The sequence below is a fragment of the Gambusia affinis genome, linkage group LG04 (genome assembly GCF_019740435.1).
Source record: "Gambusia affinis linkage group LG04, SWU_Gaff_1.0, whole genome shotgun sequence".
In the NCBI taxonomy this organism is placed as follows: Eukaryota; Metazoa; Chordata; class Actinopteri; order Cyprinodontiformes; family Poeciliidae; genus Gambusia; species Gambusia affinis.
In genome coordinates, this window is record NC_057871.1 from 25,561,916 (window position 1) to 25,587,974 (window position 26,059).

The 26,059-nt window shown below is 38.8% G+C and overlaps 4 protein-coding genes across 5 annotated transcripts in view; 3 read left to right on the plus strand and 1 right to left on the minus strand.

Annotated features, from left to right (window-relative positions):
* Positions 1 to 3,801: 3,801 nt before the first annotated feature.
* On the plus strand, positions 3,802 to 7,235 carry LOC122830432 (persephin). Its single transcript, XM_044115775.1, has 2 exons — positions 3,802 to 6,398; positions 6,491 to 7,235. Exons 1-2 carry the CDS (start codon positions 6,320 to 6,322, stop codon positions 6,925 to 6,927), a joined length of 516 nt encoding a protein of 171 aa, XP_043971710.1. The 5' UTR covers positions 3,802 to 6,319; the 3' UTR covers positions 6,928 to 7,235.
* A 151-nt stretch (positions 7,236 to 7,386) lies between these two features.
* On the minus strand, positions 7,387 to 11,891 carry wdr83 (WD repeat domain containing 83). Its single transcript, XM_044115774.1, has 10 exons — positions 11,718 to 11,891; positions 11,342 to 11,456; positions 10,679 to 10,799; positions 10,347 to 10,452; positions 10,179 to 10,227; positions 9,785 to 9,911; positions 9,634 to 9,701; positions 9,427 to 9,535; positions 8,688 to 8,802; positions 7,387 to 8,567 (listed from the first exon to the last, which is right to left on the minus strand). The coding sequence occupies exons 2-10, from the start codon at positions 11,442 to 11,444 to the stop codon at positions 8,397 to 8,399; spliced, it is 969 nt and encodes a 322-aa protein (XP_043971709.1). The 5' UTR covers positions 11,445 to 11,456; positions 11,718 to 11,891; the 3' UTR covers positions 7,387 to 8,396.
* Positions 11,892 to 12,009: 118 nt separating this feature from the next.
* wdr83os (WD repeat domain 83 opposite strand) lies at positions 12,010 to 15,850 on the plus strand. The gene is made up of 4 exons (XM_044115070.1): positions 12,010 to 12,170; positions 12,756 to 12,861; positions 13,664 to 13,761; positions 15,572 to 15,850. The coding sequence occupies exons 1-4, from the start codon at positions 12,121 to 12,123 to the stop codon at positions 15,636 to 15,638; spliced, it is 321 nt and encodes a 106-aa protein (XP_043971005.1). The 5' UTR covers positions 12,010 to 12,120; the 3' UTR covers positions 15,639 to 15,850.
* A 5,941-nt stretch (positions 15,851 to 21,791) lies between these two features.
* cacna1ab (calcium channel, voltage-dependent, P/Q type, alpha 1A subunit, b) overlaps positions 21,792 to 26,059 on the plus strand; it is a 177,069-nt gene continuing 172,801 nt past the window's right edge. The window contains exon 1 of one of the 2 annotated variants that reach the window (XM_044114791.1): positions 21,792 to 22,274. The gene's annotated coding sequence lies outside the window, so the exon portion shown is untranslated. The remainder of the gene's footprint in view (positions 22,275 to 26,059) is intronic. The other variant, XM_044114792.1, reaches the window with a different exon arrangement.

Below are 26,059 nucleotides of genomic sequence, written 5' to 3' on the forward strand. Positions count from 1 at the left end.
AAGCTTAAGATGCTGCAGTAAATGTGAGCCACTTCTAAAGGTATAAATCAGGCTCTGTCAGTATTTAACATAGAAAAAGAGAGCATAATAAGTCATAGACTGCAATCAATAACTCCACATTGTGGACATGAAAATTAGGATTGTCATTTCTACCTGTGGCTGTACAGACAACTGGAGTCCATGTGTGCAATAACCCAAGAGCAGCAGAACATTGATACTTCATAACACTCAGCAACCTTATTCTACATTGCGTGTTCTTCTGTAATACAGAATCAGATTTGCAGCAGGCATGATCTCCATTAGGAGATTCTTAAAGTATTTCTGACAATAGATGCAAATCTAAAAATGCCATGGGGCTGAAAAATGTTTGTATTTCATTCTTTGTTGGGGAGTATTATGCTGCATCTCTTCTGATTCTGATAATCATTTACTATTTAAGTGTTTTTAAGCCAAATTCTGTTTGTACTCTTCTGGGGTGTTTTTTTTTTTTTAGCTATTCTTAGAATGGAAACCCACAAAGATAGAAAAGCATCAAGAGTAGTGGATAAGTATAACTCCTCTACTTTAGTGCAGTGAAACTCTCATCCAGAATATCCGAGTTCATTACGCCAGCAGACATTTACAGCCAGCGTGACACCAGTCCGTGACCTCCATCTGGCGGCGCTCTCCTCAACCGGAGTGCGATTTTTATCCCTGAACTATCACCTGCTCCACGGTGAAAGCTGGAGCACAAACCTGCACATTCCTCCTCTTGTGCCTTCGTGACAAACGGTCGGGCGTCTCGGCTCTGACCAGCTGATTTACAGCGTAAACAGGAGTCGCTCCGTGCAAGTTTGAGATTCCAAGACTAAGTCCTCCGTGAATATTTCCACTTACTGGAAATACTGCTTCCCCACATTCCTGCCCCCTTTCGGCTCAGACGGCCCCTATATGGGCTGACTGTCCGACCAGCTCAAGTCAGGAATGTACAGCACACCCCTTTTAATTGGTGTTGTGTCATCCTCCATGCCAAATGCTGGCAAACCTTTTCAACATGGCGGCTGAAGTCATGACACCTTACAGTAAGCGCATCGGATATAGACGTTTCTTACAAACACCAGTCACAAGGTGACTGCTTACAGTAAAACCGACAAACCAGTGGTTGTTTTTAAGATTCATACTTATTTTTGATGCTCTAACATATTTGGTTTGCCGTAGCAAGCTACGCTTATCCTTCAGTTTTATTATCATTCTCTTTCAACTCCAAGCACAAACGTGGTGAGGTTTGTTTTTGATGAAGCAAATCACAAATTGACCACATCGGGTTTAAAAAACACCCACTAGTGCACATATTTATCTAAAATACACAAACTAAATACTTAGCAATAAGTTACAATTACACATGCACTGGATATATGACAATGAATACAGTTTCATATATCATGAATTGTCAATGAGGAAAAAAATATAAATCTTTTCTAAGTCCGTGAAGTAGAGCAGTAGAGTTAAAGCAGAGCATTTGCAACATACATTCACTTAAAAAAAAATAATAATAATATTCATTTTGCATCTTTTCTATGCTATGAAGTTGGTACTAAAATGAGTTAAACATTTGTGAGAACTTTTCCTTTGCTTGTGGGGGGTTTCTGTGTGTATGTATGTTAGCATTTAATGGTAGTGAACCAGTTAGAGCTTCAATATGGAAAGATAAGCGATAAAATAAGTAATTTATTAGAAACAATATTTGAACTCTACCTCGCCAGTCGATGCAAAGTTCAAGAACATTCCCCTAAAACATCTGCAAATAAATCAGATTTTCATAACTTTTGTCTTTGTCCACGCTGATGGCTTATGCTTTTGTAAATAAAAGTTGAGAGGTCAGTGTTTGCATACAGATGAAAAGAGAACAAGATTTTCTATTGTTGTTTTATTTAACCTTTGTTCTCGTGCTACTGTAAGTGCATAACACCTCTAGACTATGCTGAAGGCTGACAGTATGTCGATAATTGATAACCTGCGAAATGCTGTCAACTATTTCAGCCTTTCCTCTCTTTCCGACAGTTCCGGAAAGTCTTGCTGCATTCTTCCCATTCCTCTTTTCTGACTATGCTGAATTCCAGACCAGTCCCTCAGACTATAATCCAGAGGGATTTCTTTATCTCCACTGTATTTCTCCCATCACCTCCTCTGGCTTCCCTTTGTCTTCTTATCTGTCACTCTGCCTTAATTCTTCTGTATCCCTGGGAATGTGAATATGTCTGGTCCTCTGCCACTTTGTCTTTATTTTCCATTTTTAGTGGAAGAAAAAGCAGCAACAACTGCGACGACTACATTTGTTTAATGTTATGTAAGTTTAATATACGTTTCCAGATCGCAGATCAATTGATCGGCTCTGAAAAGCTGAAGCCAGAAGTATACACCAACTAAAATAAAAACACTTACATCTATTTCTTTTTTTTTTTTTTTACTGTCTGAAGTTTAAATCAAACTTCTCTTTTTCTTTTTAGATCAGTTAGAATGACCAAAATGATTTTGATTTGTTAAATATTGCATGCTAATGGCATGGAAATGATAGAAAATGTTGAGCAAGATGTTAAATAAAAGTAACTCAATAGTAGAACCCTGAGGTACCCCACGAATAATCTCTTTTTGCTTTGATTTTTTCTTACAAAATATTCTACGATAGTCTCACTCTGTCAAACATCATCTAAACTACTTTTCGTACCAGACAGCTCCAGCGAGGTCTCATTATTCTACCACTGTGAATGTTGCTCTGATTGGTGCAAATGGCTTCATGGAGGGCATCCACTTTCTGGAACAGGTGTCCATTTTTGTAAACGTCCCGTGTCATCCAACCCCAAATGTTCTCAGATGGATTTAGATGAGGGGAACAAAAGAGTGATGTTATTTCTACAGAGGAAATCCTTTGTCAGGCAGGCTTTGCCTGACAACACAACTTGAAGCTCCACTGTCCCATTGCAGGAAAAAGTCCCCAAGATCAGGATTGCCCCTTCTCCACTGTGCCATGTAGAAAACATCTCAAGTGCGATCTCCTTGTCATGCTGGTAATGTTGCAAGACATCAAGACCATAAAGATTGCATTTTAAAAAAATCATATATAACTTTCCTCCATCTTTCAATGTCCCACATTTAGACACTCATTTAAACTCTGGACGATTTTGTGCCATTGAAGGAGACGAGACCTTTTGAAGGTGTTTTCTTCCATCACAGATGGTTATGGGGCTGCAGTTGGCACAAGAGACAAGATTAACGTCTCGTGACTTGATGGATTTCTGGGGTCCATCATTTGACAAGTTTGTTCCATAACAATCAAAATCTTTTAGTTTAAAATGGCCGTCTCTTTGAACGACTCTCAAAGAGAGCAAGCTTTGTTGCCTTTGCCATCGGAGTAATGTATCACCATCTGGATACATTACAGAAAATGACGGTAAATCCACATTTTTGCACAGAGCTGCGTTTTAAATGCTGTAGGCTTAAACTTTTGACCAGCTAACGAACAGCCTAGTTCAGAAAGTTGCTTACAATAACTTGCTTCCCCCCCAACTTCTACGTATTTATTGGTTAGCGTTACACTCTCAACAAAGATGGCGACCTACAACCAGCTGAAGCTTAGTAACTTTATTAGAAAACAATGCTACAAATTACTCCTGACTTTATTATTTTTGGTGCGGACGCTCAGACAGAATGTGTGATTCAGTTAGCGTCTCTCGTGGTCACAGACGCTGACCGTCATGGACGAAGCGGCCGCTGAAGCTGGCTTCCGATTGCAGCTTCTCAAAAAAAAACAATGTGGCTGACCATTTTTCATCTGGTCTTAGCATTTTGATCAGGAGTATAATGTACCGAATATCAAAGGTTCACCTCCAAACTCAGATCCAGTTCCTACTTTTGGATGTATTGTCTACTTGAGCTAATGTGTGATTTTGGATGAGGTGAGAAGAAACTAAAGAGTAACTTTTATTGGAGAGCTTGAGTAATCCTCTACTTGTTTGCACACCTGGTCCATTTTCAACCAATCATTTATCATATGCAAGATCAAAACTATCATCCTGAAAAGAAGCACTAAAATTCTTTGCGGTAAGTTTTGGTAGCTAGTTCTGTTTTAGGATTTAGGAATAATTCCTTAGTAAATCACATCAACGGAGTTGAAATCCATGAGCCTGTTTAAAAATCATAAATATGGCAAGAGCTTTATTGGACATGCTGCATTTGTCTAAAACAAATTCTAGCAGAAGCCAGGAATTGTGTGCTTAAAAATACAACATTGTTGTACATTACAGTACCATTATTTTTTAAATGAACTTTGTTCTTTTATTTTTGATTCTATCCATTCCACATTTTGCTGTTTGTGTGGCGTTGTGTCCATGTGTGCATGGCTTTCGCTGAAACGTGGTGCTGTGACCAAGTCATCTTTAGTTCAGGTTTCCTCCATCTGAGGGATGTTGCTTGCACTGCATTCAGATCCGACTAAGCCAAGTTGCCATATTTCTTTTTTCAGCTCTTCTCCTGGTTTACCTCCTAACAGGCCGTAGATGTGCAGTATTTTTCTGAACATTTACCAAAGGAAGCAAGGCATGTTCAGCCCAGCTGGAAACTCCTGTGTGTCTTGCAGCTTCTCTGGCCATTAGGTGAAGTTGTGGGGACATCCACTCCTGATTTTGGATCGTTTGGACTTACGAATAATGTTTTTTACTCTAGAATGAGCAATATTTTTGTCTTATAAATCCTCCCAGATTGACAGACAGCAGCAGCAGCTCTCCTAACTTTGGCATGAAACGATTAATCAGACTCAGAAAAAAAAGGGCAGTTTTCTGTAAGTAAAAAACGTTCAGAGCAGGAATGAGCCAAACCTGTAAAAAAGAAAATACACACACACACATATATATATGCATTTTGCAATTTAAGATAAAAACATCTTTGTCTGTAAATATGTTTTAACCAAAACGCCTCTAGTGTTTTAGCTTCCCTTGGTTCAGATTCACAAATTCACCAATAAGGAAATGCTATGTTATGGCATCCTAAGTGATAAAATGTTTGAATTGTCTGTTTATTTCATATTTTTTACATATTTCTTTCTATGTGTAAAAAAGACTTAACTGATTAAATGAAAAATATTCCCTGCATTTTGTTTATGTCTGTAAAAAAGATCAAAAATAAAGTCTACCTCTCAATCATGTATCTCATAAAGACCCTCCTAGAAACTGAAGTGTGTGGAATAATCCGAGGAATTATCGACGGTTCAAAATATCCCAGTTTGGTGCCACAGTGAGCATGGAGTCATCAAACTACATTTTCTGAGTCATCAGTGAATAAAACAACAATAAAAAATAAACCAACCAGTCTTTCTTCTCTGTCTGAATGACTTGGTTTGCCAAATAAGGAGCTGAGGTGTTTGCCCTGCGCCTTCATGGTTTAGACGGGGCTCCGATGTGCATTTTTCTTTCAATCTCTGAATTCCACTCGCTGCCCGTTTGGGCCCTGTACTCATTGCATAATGCATATTCTACATGTCAGCCACACATTGCTGGTGAAATCCCTCAATTTATGGACCAGCTCAAGAGGAGTCACCCATTGAGGAATTCCTCCTGCACCAGGCCATGTTCTAATTATAAAACTCTGATTCTTCTTCTTTCTTTTTTTATTGCTCGACCTTTTGATGTCCTTTCCTCTGACCCCTGGATTTAGCATGTAGACTGGGATTAGAGACAAAAAGCAGACTTTTTACCACAGGTAATTCCACAATAATTCACAGGGGCTTTTAACAAATGTGTTTTTGTGTTCACGTTTTCTATACTCGTCATTTTTTTTTGACATTTTTGTTTCAAAGATATTTAATTCACGAGCGTAACTGTCATGGCTTTGAATTGATTCATTCACCGTTCATATTTCTTGTAAAACTCTCCAAAATGTCTTAAAAAAAAATAAAAAATAAAATTAAATAATAAAACCATCAACCTTTTGGGAACCTATACCATTAGTGGCCGGCTTCCTTTGGAAAAACACCTGTGGGGGGAAACACTTTGTGATTTACACCAACGCATAAAATCCCAACAGGACAAATTCTGGGTCAAGCGCCCGCCTGCCCCTCCTACGCTCTCCGTCAGTCTCAGGTGAGCGAGAAAAAGACGGCTGGCAAGTAATGGGTTAGTGTCTGGTCTCCCCCCTACATCTCTTCGATCCCCCCCTTCTTCATCCCGGAGGGATATATATCGGAGGTCGTGACTCGTCTCCATCTAAGGCATCACTTCTAGACGGACGGACGCAGACGTCTCCGCTTCGTTTCGAGGGACTGAACTTGACGAAGACCAGACCCGTGACCATGAAACCCTTTTTAAAGGTTCTCGTGATTCTGTTCTGCGTCGGCAAGGTAGAAGGCCGCTGGCTGAGGTCTCTGATTGGTGAGTAGGGACATTGTGACTCATCGATTCAGGGACAGTACAGATCAGTTACGGACCGTGCTGTTAAAGGTTGATGAATTTCTCTTTTCCAGGCCAAAAGCAGAAACCTGCGTCGCCTTCAGACGAGGACAGAAGAAGCAGATTTCTAACAACCGAAGGAATCCAAAGGGAAGCCTCCGGAGATGAGCCAGTCCCGGTCCGGACGCGGCGCTCTGCTCCCGACTCCCACTGCGGCCTCCGCTCCGTCTTGCTGCAGGTGCGAGACCTGGGGCTGGGCTACGACTCGGACGAGACGGTCTTGTTCAAGTACTGCGGGGGGTCTTGCCCCCGCGCCCGCTCCAACTACGACCTCACGCTCAGCAACCTGCTGCTCAGCGGGCGGCTCCCGCAGCCGGCCCCCGGAGAGCCGTGGCACAGCGTGCCGTGCTGCAGGCCCACTCACTACGAGGACATGGCCTTCCTCGACAACTCGCACCGCTGGCACAAGGTGGAGAAACTCTCTGCCGCCGCGTGCGGCTGTGCAGACTGAAAACGGGCCGGATCCAGGGGAATAAGGGTCAGGTGAGAGAGAGCTGAAGATATCTGGAGAGGACGATTTGACTCACTGCGAAATGAAAACGAATAACAAAATTTTTTTTTTTTTTTTCAGAAAAGAGGCTTCATAAGCAGATTCTAATGTTTGACTCAGATTTCTGTTTTATCCACGATTTAGATTTCCAGGAAGCATTGCTTTGTGAGTTTGTGTTATTTCCAATTAAGGTACAATGGAAGAAATGCTTTAACTTGAATTACAAGCTAATTGTAAATAAGTTAATATCTATTTATTAAAAAAATAATAATTAAAAAAAACATGGAAAAAAAAAATGTAGCTCTTTAGAAATGTTTCCCAATTTACAAACGATGCTGAATTAAGCTCCAAAATTGTTCAGCTTCATAAAGTGTACATTTGTGAAAACTAAAGATATTTATTTATTTAATGGTCGCTTGGTTTTTTTTTTTTTAGATCAGATTAATTTATTTTGCAATGGAGTAACGTTTAATTAAAATGTACTTTTTTTTCTTTTCTTTTTTTCAGTTACTGTAAAATGCATTAAACATGATGTGGTTTCATTAATGCTGTGTGTTGTGTTTTCTATCAAATAATCCCTTTTCTGAGCGGTTTACATCAACAAATACAAAGATACAATGTGGTGTTTTGTTTTTGTGTTTTGTATTGGATCAAAATCCACCATCCTGTGTCAACATGCCTTAAACAAGCTGAATTTTTAAAATATGCATAATGTAATACTTTATATTAGTTAAATGGGTATAATTCTTGAAATTTGCATTTCTTTTTGTAGTAATCTGTTTACAAAGTTTGCCTGCTATAAACTGTATTACCACAGGTTAGATATAGTAAAAATAGATAGTTAACAAAATAGGGGGGGCAGTCCGGATATAGAAAAACGTCAATTCACTTTGTTACATTACTGTAGTAAACATTTTTTTAAAATCAAATATTGTGGTTGATGACAAATTTATATTCAAAACAGTCAGAATTGATCTGCATATTTTCCACTTTCCCAGTGTCTTGTCTCTACTATTTTGACGACTTCACCTTCACTGTCAAGCAAACCTGGATAGAAGCAAATAACCCCAAAAACAAGAGTGATTATTTCCTTTGATCAAGTATTTTATGAGTTCTAGCTCAGCACCTTGTTTTGCTCATATTTACATCTCTGACTGACCAAAGAAACACAGATCATTATCAGATATTGAATAAAAAAAAGAAATACTGGTCTTTTTTTTTAATGACACTTCAAAGGTTCCAATGTATCATGTCTGACAGGATTACTACAAGAAAAGGTCCCATATTTTCTTAATTTAGAGCAAATTCCAGACGAAAAGCCCTGTGCTTACAAGGAGAGATGTTGGATATCAGAAAATAAGGAAACTTCTTTAGTTCATGTTACAATATTTTGTGTCTCTACTAGAGGAAGTCAAGTCCATTCAGCCATTCTAACTGACCGGGGTGTCGTCCTGTGCCTCCTCTGGTTGTGCCTCCTCTGGTTGTGCCCCCCACACCTGAACGCGGCCCTCCATGGCAGTGAGGAGGCAGGTCTCTGTAGGGTGGAAAGACAGCGACTGGACGACTGCTTTTCCCACCGGCAGCTTTAACGACAACGATCCCTGCGGTTTCAGACGGGTACAAGACGCATTTGGTCAGATTTCAGTCTTAAAAGATTGCATTGAGTTTTTAAAAATGTAAATATTCAAGAGGATAGTGAAGCGGTTTAGCTTCCCGCTTACTTCCACCAGGTCCCAGCAGTAGACGTGTCCGTCCTCTGAGCAGCTCAACACGTGGGTGTCTTTACTGGACAGGCAGCAGTCCAACTTGTAGCCCTTCATCTTGTGCCCAGTGTATCTACACGAGTCCACAGACACAATACTGGTGTCAAAGCAAATCATTTACCTAAAACAATTTACACCAGCTAAATTTAGCCTCTTTCTTTAAGTAAAAATAAACAGGTTGTTCAAACTGCATCTTATATATATATATATATATATATATATATATATATATATATATATATATATATATATATATATATATATATATATATATATATATATATATTGTGTTGTTCTAACGCACCAAAAAAAGATAAATATTTTTTGGTATTTTTGTGGACTGCACAGATTAGACATATATTTTAGCAGAATATTAACTCTGGAGGCCAGTCTGACAGAGAATGTGAACTTTATACATCTAAAAATGTCTAACATTTAAGAACTTATCGGTAAAATGTGAAATTATATTGAGAGTTACATTTGGTGGAAAAAGCGGGATGCTTGCACCAACCCAACAGGTGGCAGCAAAACGTTTGACCCAAGTCATATAGTTCAAAGGCAACAAAGACTGAGGAAATGAATGCAAACTAACCGTTGCGGCTTTATAGCTTTTTTTTTTCTGTTTTGCTTTTTCTGATAGGAAATATTCAGCTGTGATGAGACCACCAACATTAAATATGTACATATAAGCACTCACTCTCCCAACATTTCCCCAGTGCTCTTGTCCAGAAGTCGCACTTTTGAATCCAAGCTGGAGCTCAGGGTGCACTGCCCGTCCTGGCTGAAACACACGCATGTAATGGGACCTGGAACGCACAGACGCACACGGTAAATAACGAGTTTCAGTTTTTACGTCCCCTGCTCAAAAAGAATTTCACAAAAATATTGAAATGGAGCTGCTAACTGCTGATGAGGTCAACGTGAAGCTGTCCCATCCTCAGGTCGTAACGCCTCACTCTGCCGTCCACCGACCTAAACGCAAGAAACAACAACCTCTGTCACTGAACGACATCAGGACTCCAGGAGGGGAGTGGCTTCATTTCTGATGTGCTGACCCAGTGAGCAGTTCATGTTGTGAAACTTTAAGGCTACTTATGCTGTCGCGAGCCTCATCTAGGACCTGGATGGGCTCGTTTCTTCTGGATTTCGTGTCCCAGCATCTCACTGTGCCGTCTATGGAGCCTGGATGATGGGGACAGATAAGAAAAAAAAACAACATAAAAATCTGAAATAAAAGCTACATTAAAAGAGTACTGAAACACTACATATAGTTAAAGTTTCAAAAAATGAGAACTCACATATGCAGAAATTTTTATTTTTTTAAAAAATGCAATTACATAAATGAATAAACACCAGAAATGTAAACCTTTCAACTTGTGACCCAGCAGTACTACCAAATGGCATTATTCCAGAGCACATAGTGGACATTTTCCACCAGCGATGACTCACCAGATAAGATGACCGTTGCCTCCTCATTAAACTGCACACAGTTAACTTTCTGCAAAGAGAATTAAAAAAATAAATAAAATTGTATCAGTGATGGATCAAAATACGGAGGCACGTGTAGGGTTTACAGTGCTGTTTACATTTTTAATATAATAAGTGGTTTTAACTCACCCCAGCGTGTCCTCTGAGCTTGCGTGTGACCTGACCCGTAGCAACATCCCACAGAATCACAGATTTGTCAGAGCTGCAGGAGCAAAGCTGACTGTTGTCATAGGAACTGTCAAAACAGGAGGCAAGAAGGAACATATCTGTCATTTTCTGCAGAGGGAGTGTGTTGGATGTTTTGGTTGAATGGGACAATTTGCCCTAAAATCATCATGATTAAAGACAGCATTGCCTTCGTCTTGATACTTCCTGCATTTTTGGTATTCGTTCTTTACATTTTCTGTATCCCATCCTGCGCACAAATAATTCCTTCTGAACACTGAAGCAAACTCCCTCACCCATCAGCGTCCAGAACCTCATATCCATGACCGCTGTAGGTCTTCAACAGCGTCCCTCGGCCGACGCTCCACAGCTTAAGGGATTTGTCGCTGCCACAAGACAACAGGTAGTTTCCATCCACTGGCAGAATGTACAGTGAACAAGAGAAAGAGGGACATGAGGGTATTGTCATACACTGTTGTGTTTTCTAATGCCTTTGTCTAAATTCTGAAACATCCACAATATTGCTTTTTGGTTGTTTTTACAGTCCTTTCCGGTTCTAGTGGTCTTTATATGACAGTGTTCAGACAGGAAGGCAGGTTACTAGGGGTGGGAGGAAGTGGGACTCAAACCTGTGACAGTCTGTGGAGGACTAAAAGGTCTCCGGGTTGCACGCTTTAGCCCTGTCCCTCCATAATAATGTCTCTAAATTGATCTAAAACTGTATGTGAGGGAAATATGCTATCTGTACTCCTCGTTTGCTAATTCCAATCTGTCTGTTGTGTTAATACAAGTTTGTATGAGTGACATAAAACTGATTTATTGTGATTTCTGCCGCTTATTGATTTCATCCACACCTTCTGAAACTAGTAATACAAAAGGAGTAGACTTCAAATGAAGGGGGGCGGGGGAGCAGCAAATCTCTAAAAGCAATTGTAAAAAGCTAGGATTATGACTCGTACCATTGAAGCGAACGGCTCTCACAGCTCCTTGCTGACAGTTAATGGTCCTCAGAAGATGCTGAGGAAGCTGAGGAGGCTGAGGTTTGGGTTGAGGAAACGCCATTAGTTACAGGACCTGTGAAGTGAAGCATGGCGGGGAAACACTTTAACACAAAATACCTCAAGCGCTTATTTCATGTTCAGTACTTTATTTTACGTAAGAATACTTTTTTTCTAAATTAGGTTAATGGAGCTTCAGCCTAATTTAGGTTAAAGCTTAGGTGAGTCCAACTATAAATACGAGAGCAAGTTTCTTTTAATTTTTAACGAAAAATATGACCTACAATATAGATATACGTTTATTTCAAAGAAGTCAAAAGTAACTTTTTGAGCTTACCTACTGGATATTTTTTTTAACCAGGTAGTGTTTCTGGAAAAGACATTTTTAGATTTGTTCAAAGTAGTTGATAAAAGTATATTAATCCGCAGTTTTGTACACCATCACCAGCTTAGTTTTTCTTATTTCACTCGCTATGACTGCTAGCACGAGCAGATTACGCGGAAGCAAAGTACACTGGGGTTCAACAGCACTTTCAAAATAAAAGTTCAAAAACAGTTTTCCTCCGTTCTCCTATAACCTAGTTATCCATAAACTGTCCAAAGCTTTTATATTGAAAGTAACCGGAAACGACCCCGGCTCTCTTTTCTCCTAACCGAGAAGGCAATCAGCTGTGGGTCGCTAAGCGAACTTTTAAATATACTTTCCGTTACCTCCATATAGGATAACGTTATAACTAAACATGTCTACTAACAGTATGACGGACCCGAGGAGACAAAATAAGATTTTAAGGTGAGTTTTGTGTCTGTTAGTTTTAAAAAGGAAAGCCAAGCCGAATGAATTAGCTGACCAACAACAGTTAGCTAGTGCTAACCCAGTCACTACTGAGGACTTTACTTTGGGATTAGTACTAGTTAGGTGATTAGAAGCTATAAAGCCGACAGTTATTATGACAGTACAGTGACTAACTATGGGAGTTTAAAGCCAGGTAGCATCTACACAAGATGTTGTTATCAGTGTGTACCTAAACTTTGTCACAATTTAAATTTCACTGGTTTAAGCTGTCTTTAGTTGTACCAGCGCTTCTCTGGTATTCTTTTTTTTTATTTAAAAAAAGCTCGTGGAGCAGTTAAAGCATTTATCTGCATTTTTTATATATGTTAGAAGACTATCCACAAGAGGGCAGTGCAACTGTTTGTGGTAATAGATTGATACGTACCAGGACTTTTAAACGTTGGAAATTTTTCAAATGTTGGAAAATTGCATTATTTGTTACTGACACACCGACGTATTACAAGCACATGGTAAAAGTCTATTATGTCTATTACGGTGTCATTTTCTTCTTATTTTGGTTAATATAAGGTTTTGTTGTTGCAGGTACAAGCCTCCCAGCACAGAGACCAACCCCACACTAGAGGACCCCACTCCTGACTACATGAACCTGCTCGGCATGATCTTCAGCATGTGTGGGCTCATGCTTAAGGTAAAAAAAAAATAAATACAAAACAATGGAAAAAGAAAAACTGTGCACATTTTCACAGCTAGAACTGCACCAATAAGAGTTTCGTGGCTGGAATCGACTTAAAATTATTCAGATTACTTTCTAAAAACTAAAATCAATAATAGTCAAGAAAAATCTTTCTTAGCTGTTTTGCCATAGGTCAGCTGTCACCAGTGTTTGTGACAGAAATCTCATTGTAAATAAGGATTTTACTCAAGATTTTTTTTAAAACAAAGAGTTTGTACTAGTGACTCTAAAAGCAGTTTTTGTTCGTTTTCTAACGATAGTAGAGTTCTACCATAGCTCTAAAGTGTCCAAAAAGGCTGCCTGCGTTTCTCTATAATTCCCAACAGATGGGAATTATATCATCAGTTATAATTATATCATCAGTCAGGGCCAGTGGATCTGAAATGGTCTTCTCCTGGTCATCATTGATTTTATTGTTGCGTCTTTAGTTACAGCTACCCGGTTGCGTTTCTCGTCTCTATTGTTCTGGGTCTCAGTGGGTGTTGAGCTGCACCCGCTGGAAGCTTGTTACCCTTCACTGATAGACATGAAGGGTAGATCTTGGTCTTTCCCAGTTGTTCCATTTAGAAGATTAAAGGTAAACTCACCTTTTAAATAAAGGGATGAAGGGCAGCTATTGAAGGGCAGTCAGTTGAAAGTTAAATGCATGTATTCCAATTTGATTTAATCCCTTGTGAAGTCGTTTATTGTAACTGATTTAAAATCAACAAAAACTCTTATTTTCTTTTAAAATGAAATAAAAGTTTGTGTGTTTCAGCTGAAGTGGTGCGCCTGGATCGCCGTCTACTGTTCCTTCATCAGCTTTGCAAACTCCAGAAGTTCAGAAGACACCAAACAGATGATGAGCAGCTTTATGTGAGTACTCCCAACTCCATTTTTCTATATTACGTTGATTTATATATGCAATGTTTATGCCAAGTAGGCTTTGAGACCTTAAATTGTTAAGCTTGTGCTAGATATAAGAGCCCATAACAAGTTTAAAGTTGGTGCTTCAGAATGATTAGCTCAGCATAAAACTGCTAATCGAGGAACTTGAGTAAAAGTTGGTTCAGAGCCAGTTTTGGTACGTTGGTCTAAAGCCAAGATATAATTAAAGTATCTCAGGTGTCATTAAGCAAAGGTAAAAGACATGAACAGGGTAAATGTGCTGCGGAGGGTAACTGAGGTTAATAGGGTGAAACTTGAAAAATACAATATGGCAGTGTGGGAGTACATTGCTGCTAAAAAACACAGAAATTTCTAGATTAATTGTACATGTTTATAGGAAAAATCTGGAATATTTTTTTTTGAATTTATGATAAACTTAAGATATATTTGCATTGTAAATTTAAAAATTTGTTTGGAAAAACCCCCCAACTAATTTTATTTATTTACAAAAAAAATTGAATATTCTATCAGTTGTAAATGTGCAAGAAAATAAATCCATAATTAAAGATGTAAATTTCGAATAACATAGGGTATTTTAAGATTAGAATATCTTACGACATTACGAAGTGAAAAATCAGTAAAATCTATTTAAAAAGTATCAGGACAAAAAAAAAAAGTTTTCCGAGACTATAAAGTTGTATATTTGCGACTTGGACTGAACTGAATCACTGTATGGCTAGCTCGCTGTTGGTGTCTCTTACTCTGCAGTTGTGGAGTCACAATGTCTGGGATCATGAGCGCCCCCTGCCATCAGGCAGGAGAACTGCCTGCCTCATGGCACTTCTCTGCCGTTTCTGATCGCTCCCCAGCTCACGAAACACGTTACACACAAAGTTGGTGACAAAAAACACTTTACATTATATAATAAGCTAAATTATGGAAAATCAGTTCATACAGTCAATGTTTTTTCGTCATTTTATTGGTGACGTACTCACATGAGGATCATGCTCTCATCAAATGACAGCCAGTGCAGTTAGCGAGAGGTTGAGGCTCAGCTCGCTGCTTCCTCACCGGCTTCGCTTCCGAGCATTTAAATGGGTTATTGCAAAAATTCAGCAATTTTGAAGAAGAAATAATCAGAATCGATTAAGCTAAATGAAAAATAGGTACTTTACAAACCACAGGGTGAAAATGGCGATCTAAATTATTTTATCATTATATATTATTTTTTCTTTTTTTTTTGCAGAGTTTCTACTTTATAGTGTCATAGAATATTCTAGTTTTAAATTTACACCTGCAATCATAGAAAATTACTTTTCTTTTCCTTGTACGTTTACACATTTCACCATCAAAGGATATTCACGTTTTTTCTTGTAAACATATGACAGATTTTCTTTTATTTATAGGAGCAAAAGTAGATTTTCTATGAAATACACTCAAATATGCATATTGAGAACTTTATAACACAACAATAATAAGAGGCTGCAAGGAAACAGTTCTTTCCTGCATTTTGTTTTCTGTTTAAAAATAAGTGTAGACAAAAACTATTTACCAAATTTTGAAGAAGAGTTTTTTATGACAAAGTTGGCAGTGGGCTCTTTCAAAAGGGCACTAGTTCCTGTTTGTTTGTATGAGGGACTAGCACACAAGACTAGTGTTAACATAATGTTGTTTCTCATCTGTGCATTAAAGTAGATTAGATAAACATTATTGTTAGATAAACATAATTGTTTCCCAATTTCTGTTGAACTTTAAAATAAGGTTGCACATTTAATATCCAATGTTTTGTGTTTCTTAGGTTGTCTATCTCAGCCGTAGTGATGTCATACCTCCAGAACCCACAGCCAATGTCTCCACCTTGGTAACCAAGGGCCGATCACAGAAGAAAGCAGAAGTTGGCCACAATTGCCTCCAACACCCTGCAAAAAAAAAAGAAAATGGAGTCATCTATGAGCAACAACATAAACAGAAAAAAAATTATAGTCATGTTTTACAATTTTAATCCCGTGTGATTTTTGTCCTGTTTGGTTGCTGATGAGATCTTGACATATAAAAATGTTTTGCAAACTTTTCTGAATAAACGGTCTGGTTATTTACAAAAAGCTGCTGTCCAGTATGAATCTAAAAAGTGTGACGAGGGATTTTGGGATATCTAAAAAAAAAAAAAACTTTCTTCTATACACATTTTAATGCAACAGCAGATTATTTGACTTTTACCATATTAATTTAATTGCATCAGAATTAGAATTGCATAAATTAAAACCTTCAGTTCTTTTCAGTTACATCACAACTGGCATACGCTGTTCTGTCTGATACAATGGTGGTATTTTACCAAGCTTATAATGTTCTAAAACGCTTGAAACCCTCTGAATTAAATGACCCTCCCAATAAAAAGCATGCTCATAAACCTTAAAACAGTCTTTTGTCTGTCGTTCTCTCGTTTCTCATTTATCGAAGGCACTGACTGCATTAACTGCATGAGTAACTCTGCCCATTACAGACACGAACCTGGAAGTCAGCTGGACGTGAGACTGATTGAATGCTATATAACTCACGTCCCTCCAGGGCTGGCTCCGACGCAGCCTTGCCGACTGGGCACCACAGTTGCATGGCTTTCTGCCACGTTTCAGCAAGCTCCACTATATTTTCTCCTGACTCCAACTGCTAACTGACTCGTTTGTCTTTCAAGCCGTCAAACCTCACACCCTTTGCCCGTTGTGGTGATTGTTTTTCCTTCTCTTGTGAGTCAGTGGTGCCTTTTGTTATTGATAACTAGGAAAGGATCTCAGGGAGTTAAACCCATCGATTAATCGAGATATTAATCGACGGGGCAATTTAATCTCCCTATGTCCTTGACCGTCCCGCTGTCTTAGTGTGATACTGAAAAGGTTCGCGAAAAATGTCACGGTCGGACAGCGGTGAAGCGGGGGTTGTCCAGTAATGCCTTCAATTTCCGAAACCCTACACACTCAAAAAAAAGCAAACAGGTCGAATAAAAACAACTCATGGGGTTTAAATAAAATCCTAAAATTTATGCATCTAAAATTGCGACCCTTAAATGTCTGATTCTTTAAAAAATACTAGTAAATTACAGGTCTACGTTCTATGACTCGAGGCGGTCGGTAAATAACTGCTAATATACCCTTGCTAGCTAACTAGCTAGCTAGCTTCTTATTTTTGCTATATGTTGTCAAAATGTATAGTTGAATGAGTGACGTTTGTATTTGCCACTAGCTTTCTTCCGGTGCTAACCCTGTCAGCAGGATTCCTCTTTCATTCCCCTTGTTTAAAGGTTTTTGTTTGTTTGTTGTTTTTTTCCCCTAAATTTCATTCAAACTGGCACTGAAAACATCTTAAATTTGACTTAATGAAACCTGCAAATGCCCTGTCATAGGACGCTGAACGTAGATCATAATTTCATTGTGATGGACTGAATCTTATAATATGCCCATCCACGAAGAAAAATTGAGAGAAGACTGCTGGGCACGAAGCCTCTAGATCAGGGGTTTTCAAAGTATGAAAGGGTGAGCCCCCCTCCAAGGAGCAAAATGCCTGCTGCGCCCCCCCACCCCCCTTTCCACGTCCCCCCCCCCCGTGGAGGGGGGTGGAGTTGTAAAAACTCCACCTTCAGCCCCGCTCTGGCCAAAACCAGTGATGGCATAGTTACTTTGAAAAAGTAACTTTAATCGAACTACTGATTACTCCTTGAAAAAGTAACTTAGTTATATTACTGACTACTTGATTTGGAAAGTAACTAAGTTACATTAAAAGTAACTTTTTAGTTACTTTCAGCAGCTGCTAACAACAACACTCCGCCTCCTGTGAAAATCACATTGATCTTTGCTAATACTTAATTGTAAGTTATTTTATAATGGTAACATCAACAATGTGTCTCCACTGATAAGGTTGAACTGAAGAGGAGATTGTACAAAAAACAGTACAAAAAATAAAAAACATGAGTAATTTGTGTGGTCCACTGTTGTCTGGAAAACTCAAAGAAGGATTTTAAAGCCCCCCTCCCCCCAGCCTCCAGATTCTGCGTTACGGCCCTGCGTTTGATGTCGCAGCGCACAGAGCTCCTCCTGCAGCTCCACAGCTCAGATGGCTGCGACACTTACCGTAATATTAATAATTATAACGGTGCTAACTTGCCATTATAACTATTGCCAACTACGTGACTGTTTTCACGTTTATTGCGCTGTTCATATTGGTCTCAATGTTTGTAGTTTTCTGGAGCGCAACGCGAAGCTCGACGTCATTCAGAGGTAATATATTAACTTGACATTAACAAAGACACAGCGGGACGGATCATCCGGGAAATGATGGACAGGGAGAGACTGAGTAAAACTACCTTAATGACGGACAAATTCTGGGATTTATTATGAGTCTCTGCTTATTTCCAAGCCCAAATGAGCAACTTCACGTTCAAAAACGAGCCCAAAAAGGCGCAACCAGCAACTCGTAAAATTTTCAAACGACTTTAAAAAAATGAAGCCCAAAGCCGCTTATAATAATCGGACTTGGCGACAGACACTGAAAATAGTTCCAGTTTTTCCACCAACAAAATGCGCATCTCCCTCCATTGTTTACATTTCTGTTGCATAGAGATGTCGGTCACTCGACAAGAAGAGTAGAGGAAATACGATTAAATTACAAAAGAAGATAATAACGCACAGTGATTTTGATAAGTAACTGTAGTCTGACTACTGGATTTGAAATAGCAACGCGTTATTACTCGTTACTGAAAAAAGTGGTCCGACGTCAGTAACGTTACTGACGTCACTGGCCAAAACATCCTCTAAGGGGGGAAACATTTCCACTGATCCCCGCTCCACACGCGCACCCCACAGTACCAACTTTTTCCTAAATACACAGAGTTGATCGTGTGCGTAAAAGACGTTTCTCTCACATCAGTAGACAGCAAGCAGATAGCTTTACCGGTTTATTTTTTCCCTCGCACCGCGCCTCCCCTAAAGTGCTCTGGCGCCCCCCAGGGGAGGCGCGCCTCACACTTTGAAAACCGCCGCTCTAGATGTCATCATAACATCATAAATTATTTAGCCCTCAATTCAGCTTCTAAGAACTTTATTTGTCCCCATAGGCCAATTTATCTGTAGCCTTGTAATCAATGCATTCACCTTTTTACAAGCCAAAACCAGTCACAACTCCCTAAAATGAAACATAGTTCCTTATTGCTAAAATATAATAAAATACACTGGCACTTGCATATCTGCTGAGGGAAAGATGACTGATGGAAAGATGGTTGGTTTTTGCAATTTTCTCTAGTAGAAGGATTGTAACATTCCCACTACAGCAATGCTTTTATATAACCAAACCAAAGACAACAAGTTGGAAACAGTTGCTGTGGCTTTCATAATAAATGTTTTATTTGGGTGAAATCGGGAATACTCACATTTCCTGTTAAGACTGAGACATTAAGTACATAATATATGCAACCTCCACTTCCTTGTAGAATAAAGACTGAACAGAGTTAGAAAGCAAATATTGCTTTATTATAAGTCATACAAAAACAAACATGGGGAAAACAGCTGACTGAACGCTGCTCTGAATCTGGGCCGCAGACGACTTTGGCTCCTACTCGCCTTGTTACTTAAATAAATGCAGTTTTTTTTTATTGTTATCGTTATGTCTTAGCTTTTATTTTAATTAAATTAGCATTTCTTTCTATCAGCTTAGCTTGAATAAAAACTATTTGATATGACAGACGCTTCTCAGATAAATGGCTTTTTTATGTCCACTGCGTGACTACAGTACAGCCAAGAGTGGAACAGGGCAACCTGCAGATGAGTCTCAGAAAGAGCAATGCAAGGACTGGCTCTTCAAGCTGAGCTTTCCTTCATGTCTTTTCCAAAAAAAAAAAAATATATTGATTTTAAAAAAAAAATGTTTTTGTGGCTTGCATTAGGAACCCTCCATTTGGACACAATTATGTCCGTGACTTTGCGTCGGTCTTCAAATCCAGATAAAATAAGTATTGAAGATTGTTGTAACATGGCAAAATGTGAAAAGTTCAAAGGTTGTGCATATTTTCACAAGGCACTGTACATGTATTTACTGTAAAAATGAGTTGTGGGTGCACACTAAAGGACACCAGCCTTTCTGTCTGGTCAATCAATGGTTTCTGCTTGCTTTAGCTGGAGGAGCCAGAAACATACAGTCTATACGACGGCTTATTAGGGCCGTTTTAGATAGAAAAAAATAAAAGAATACATTTCCACCAAAAAAATAAAAAATCTGAAATTTTGAGATTTTCCAGTTTTCTGGAAAATTTCTGATCTAGAAAAGTCAAAAAATTTCCATCTTCTGAAATGCAAGAATTTTCCAAAAGTCAAAATCTTTTCACTTTAAAACCTTAGAAAATTTTCGATTTTTTTTTCTAGAAAAAGAATCTGAGATTAATCTAAAAAAAATTTTCTAGCAAGTTTGAAGCTCAGACATCTCTACGTTTATTCTATGAGATTTCTGAGATGAATCTCAAAATGTCAGATTTTTTTTTTCTTTTTTGGAGGAAATTTACTCTTTTTTTCTTCTTCTTCTTCTGCTTCTTCTTCTTCTTTTATTTTCTCTACAATGACCCCAACATGTCATTGTATCTCTATGGGATCGATAGTTCAGGCAGAGGTAGCTCACTATAGCACTCAGGCTCAGTTTTTGATCCTTGAAAGGTCGCAATCTTAAACTACTGTTGCAATATTTGAATCCCTTGTGTACAAGAGAAACTGCCATGTATGGCTTAAGGCTTCAATTTTAAGGAGTAAGGTGTTATTGGAGGATGGGAACAGCTCTGCGAGGGAGAGAGAAGATGCTGAGTTCAGCATCTTCCATTGACAGACTGTTGTTCATGTCACACAGACTCTGCGTCTCTCTCTCTCTTTTCTTATATATCTTGAACACAGACTAAAAAGCATCCAAGCATTTTCAAAAGTTAATGTGCCGTTTCATGTAAGTAGTTCAGGCTACCATTTCCACCTGAGGTCATTGCTGATTAAATAACACAAAAACAAAGAAACTGACTCGTATCTCTAGTATATTTCTCAATTTTAGGCTAAAATAGTTTGTAAAATATATATGTGAGAATGTCCTTCTGCAATAAACAGTTACTACAGTTTAAGGCTTCTTACCATGGGGTGCTATTTAAAGTAGCACAGTCAAAAATTAACAGCAAGAATTTGGGTTATTTAGCCTGTCACAAGAGGAGAAGAACGGGGGTTGATTTTTCAAAGTCATAACTTCACCTTTTTATACGCTAATCTATGAATGTCACAGTTTCAAACTAAATACTTAGTTAACAAACAAAATATTAAGCTACAAGTTAAATAGCTCTAAGCTAAATATGTGCTACATATGTAGCTTCAAAATAAAAATATTTAAAGTTTTAGCTAGCTAGCTAAATATTTGGCTTTGCAATATTCGCATTAATATTTGAAGATAAATATAAATAATATAAACTAGTACTCAGCAAGGTAATTTAGTTTACAAACTAAATATTTAATTTGGAGCTAAATATTTACAAATTAAGTACTTAGCTCCAAAATAAAAATATACTTAGCTATGAAGTTAAATCTTTCATTAGGAGATAAATATTTAGCTTGCTAGCTATATGTTTAGTTTGAGATTATATACTTAGCTTTCTAATAAGATATTTAGTTTGAAAATGACAATTATAATTACTTGGGTAAAAACATAATAAATGAACCCCGGATTTGTTTTTCTCTCTTACGACAGGCTAAATGACCCAAATTACCACTGTTAGGTTTTTACTGTGTAATTTTACAAACGGCGTCCCAAATTTTACACTAATCGTATTTGTTGGGAGTATTTCAGACAGAGGTACATATAAGGCTATATTTAGAGAACAGAAAAACACTGTTATTATTCATTCAAACAATGCAGGGATAATAAAATGAAAACGTCAAAACAGCGCACTTTTGACCTGCTTAAAGACGAAGCTGTAATGCAAAGTGACAGAGGTTTGGAAGGAGAGGGGAGGGACCAAGAGAAAGGAAAGTGACTGCAGGTGCAGAGAGAGAGGACACCTAGAGAGGGGAAACATTTTAGTGGAGTGCCTGAGAAGAAGTCCTCCCTCTGAGAACATTAAAACCACCCCGACAAAATTCACCTCTTTAAAACTTGCGATATCTCTTCCTCTGACGACGACTCGGGGTTTGGCGTCGCATATCGTCCTGCTGCCGGATACCCAATCATTAGTTTACACCTCGCCTCTCGCCTCGAGTCTGCCGGGCATCACTTCCGACGGCATGTTCTCGCTGTGAACATGGAGTTTCCCCGTCCTCTGCCGGCGGATACCTCTCAGCGTCTCCTCCGTCGCCCCAGTTCTCCCAGCGCCGCCGCCGACTGGCTCCCGGCCGCCTACGCTTCACGGCTCAGCAGTTTCTCGGGGCCACCGGAGAATCGGCTGGCGGCTCTGGACTCCCGGGAGCCAGCGGGACTGCACCGAGAGCCCAGCACCTGACGGACAGGTGAGCCCGCAATGTGTGTAGCTGCTGTTTTACCGGACATGCATGCAGGAACAAAACCCATTCTGTATAAACTCATAGCTGGTAAAGGTTGTGAAAAAAATATGTGAACTCGTTGTCCTATTTGACCTTAAATGAACTTCCACACTTGATTTCTTTTCCTTTTGCATCCAGTTCTTTATCTGAAATAAAAAAATGTATACTCTTTTTTTTTTTTTTTTTTTTTTTTTTTTTAATACTTTTTCCCATTTCTTACTGGTAAATAACACATTGGGGTAGCGAGGAACTTCTCAAGGTCTCATCCAAGTCACTGTCCAACCTTCACCTGTCTTGTTTACATTTTCTAAATCTGACGGCACAAAACAACTTCAGCAGCATTCAACCATTAATTTTAATGCATTCAAATCAATCTCAGTTTAAACAAAAAACTGTAACCGAGGGCAACTTCTTCCACAGCTGCAAGGTTACAGCGCAGAGCAAAAGTATTCACATCGGTTGTAAACATTTCCTCAGTGTGACCAAGTTACCGGCACGGTATTCAATCTGATGGAGTCTTAAAACATTTTAAATGTGAAAAACAATAATCATTTGAAAGTTTAGTATTAGTTGTCCAACATCATAGTGTTAGGACGGGCTGGTCAAAGTCCAAATTTCAAACCGAACTGAGAAACGGTGACAAGATTTGGTAATTGATGTTGCTTTTCCATCCATTATGAATTGTATCTATTTTTCAAAGAATAAGTTGTACAAGTATATCTGGGAAAAGTTGTCGAAAGTACAAAATTATTTGTCAAACAAGTGAAGAGGTTAAAATTAACTAAAGATTTGTTTATATTTGTGTCTCAGTTAAAAAAGAAATAAAAATAGAATTTTAAACTTTGCTAAACAGCAGAGTTGGTATCCGAAATACTTCATATCATAAAATATGAAATCTTACTGACGTCCTAGGTTTAGATCTGACTGACGTGGAGAGCAGACGGACCCTGCAGCCGTCATTTTCCTGGACATTATTAAGTTTGCTGCCTGCTGATAAACGACTCAGAAATTTTAAGTAATCAGTGGCCAACATTTCTTACTGTATTTTATTTATTTTTTAAATAGGGACCTAAATTTACAGTGTAGCTAACGGTGGCGTGTATGTCACAAACAGTGACGTGCGGTCAGGGGAGGCAGGTGAGGCAGTGCCTCACCAGCCATCATGGAAAGAAAGAAAATATATAATCATAAAGTAATTTAAATTGTTATATTCATCCGGTGGTTTGTACTAAAAAATATTTATTTTTTATGTAGCTTCACCAATTTCGATTTTTATTTGTTCAAAATCGCTGAATTTTCTTATTTTCCCATTCAAATGCTTGGAAGCGATGCCGGTGAGGCAGCAGCGAGCTCTGCCTCACCTTGGATTGCGCAACCCCTGGCTCTGCGCTGGCTGCTAAGCGGAGAGAGCATGTTGCTGTACGGCGTCAATAAAATGGTTTAAACAAATTTAATATGTGAACTTATTTCCAATAATTTAGCTTATGTATATAATGTACAGTGCTTTTTGTCACCAACTGTGTTTGTGTAACGTGTTTCGTGTAATGAGCGATTATAAACGGCAGAGAACAGGTTCGAGGTGAGGCAGGCAGTTCTCTTGCCTCATGGCAGGGGGCGCTCAAGATCCCAGACGTTCGTCTTGTTCACTCCTCAACTGCCGAGTAAGTGACAGCGAGCTAGGCTAAACGATTCGGGAAAGCAAGTCAAGTGCAGCGATAGATTATAATAGAGATGGTGATTTTTTCCTCTCGCTTATCCCGACTTTCGACATGGATGACTACATTACAACACTAAAAAAGTTTTCTCAAGTGGACTTTCAATCGAAGCAGGAGATAATATGTGTGTTTTCTGAGCTACAGTTTGTATGACTAAGGATGCAGAAGTGAAACATAACCTGTAAACTGCTGTCAATCTATGCATCAAATCTGATTCTGATGACGTCAGTGCCTCACCAGCTATGAACCTCACCGCACGTCACTGGTCACAAAGAAATAACCAATTACCCTGACATGAAATTTCAGATTCGTGACGGTATTCTTTTAAAGGGGGACAGATCACAGCTGACAAAGAGGTTATTATGAAACCCACTCACTGAGTGTTAAATCTGCTGGTCTGATTGGTTAGTTATGTAAAGCAACAAGCTCGGGTTGTTCAAAAGTACTACTGCACCTCTTAGCCAGAAATATTCCCACCTCTTCCATCTTCTTGCCTTTTACCATGTTAGGCCAAACATGGTAAAATCAAGGCTACATCCATTTCCAGTTTTAAAGTTCTGGTGGAAGGCCGTCATCAGCGAGAAGGCCAGATTCAACAAAAAAAAAAATTAAAAGTAAGAATTGGGAGCAGGTGTTGCTTTATTTTCGGGTTAAAGTCTTTTGGCATTTTTTTTAAAACAACACAGTTTTCACTGAAATCATAAAACATCTGACTGAACTCGTCACTCTATGTTGAGAAACGATTGCTTGCTGAAGGTGTGGACTCTGTTGAAGTTTGAATTTTACCCAATTGCTAATGCAGTGTGTAAAAAGTAATGTGCCGGTCCGACACTATGAAGCTTTCTGCAAGTTTTCATCAAACAAGGTAGCTTTTAATGCTAAAGCAATATTTGGAAGCTTTGCCAAAATGGACTGAACAGTTTTGTTCACTTCCTCTACCGTCATTGCCAAAATACAGACAGACTGCAATTCCAAAACCTTCTGTTCTCTGAATGGCCTGGTTGAAATCTAGAAATCAGAGAAATCTATCTCAATGGGAGAAAGCCCAGATGGAGCACTGAAGGGAGATGAGAATCGAACGGAGATGTGCAGGAAGACAACAGCCAGGCCAGCCAGATGCTTGTTGATGGTTACAAAAAGTAGGCGACATGTATAAAGTCAAACTCGTCTAAATCTTGTTTTTAAAAAATAATTGAAATTGCATGCTGTTGTAATCTCATTCCACTACGGAATAAAAGGGGTTAACAGATTAACCGGACAATCATCTATTATACACAACTGTTTATCTGACTGGAACTGTATCTAACCTTTCTACGGATTCTCACAGTTCTGGAGGTTTTCTTTCTCCTGGTGCTAGAAAGGATTATTCATTCGGATGGACGTGCGTGTGAATGTGTGAGTTTGTACTCTTGCTTATCAGATGCAATTTCACACCTGATCTCTCGCCGTTTACTTCTGGATCACCTCCCGCGTGACCCTCTCGTTTCCACACAGCATCCGTCTCTTCCCACCTCGTCTCTTTTCATCAATCAGTTCATCCCTTATCTGTTTTAACGTGACTGAAAGAAATCTTTTTTTTTTTTTTTTTTACTAAGACATAAAATGAAGAAAAAAAGTCAATACCTACTGTATCACCGACAAACGTATAACTAGATTTAAAGTCTGTGGCGAAAATGACTTTAATCAAGACGGCGTGTATTTACTTAAAGACAAGGACTGTAAAATGCACATTATTTTCCTGTACATTTTACAGGCAAATACTGTAAACGGCACAGGCCCACAGCTAGAACCTGTTTACCACAAATGAACTTCTCGGGGGCCACCAGTGGCCGTGAGAACTTGGCTCCTAGGACCATTGGGACACTCACATCCCTCCAAAACGATAACGTAGCGGCTAATGGAGTCGATTTCAATCTGTTTACCATTTAAAAAAAAGGCAGAACAAACACTGTGTAGCCCTTTTTTTTTGTTCTGAATTGCAGGTTGTGTTTTGAGATTTTTTAAAAATAAAAATAACGCTAACTTGTTACATCAGGA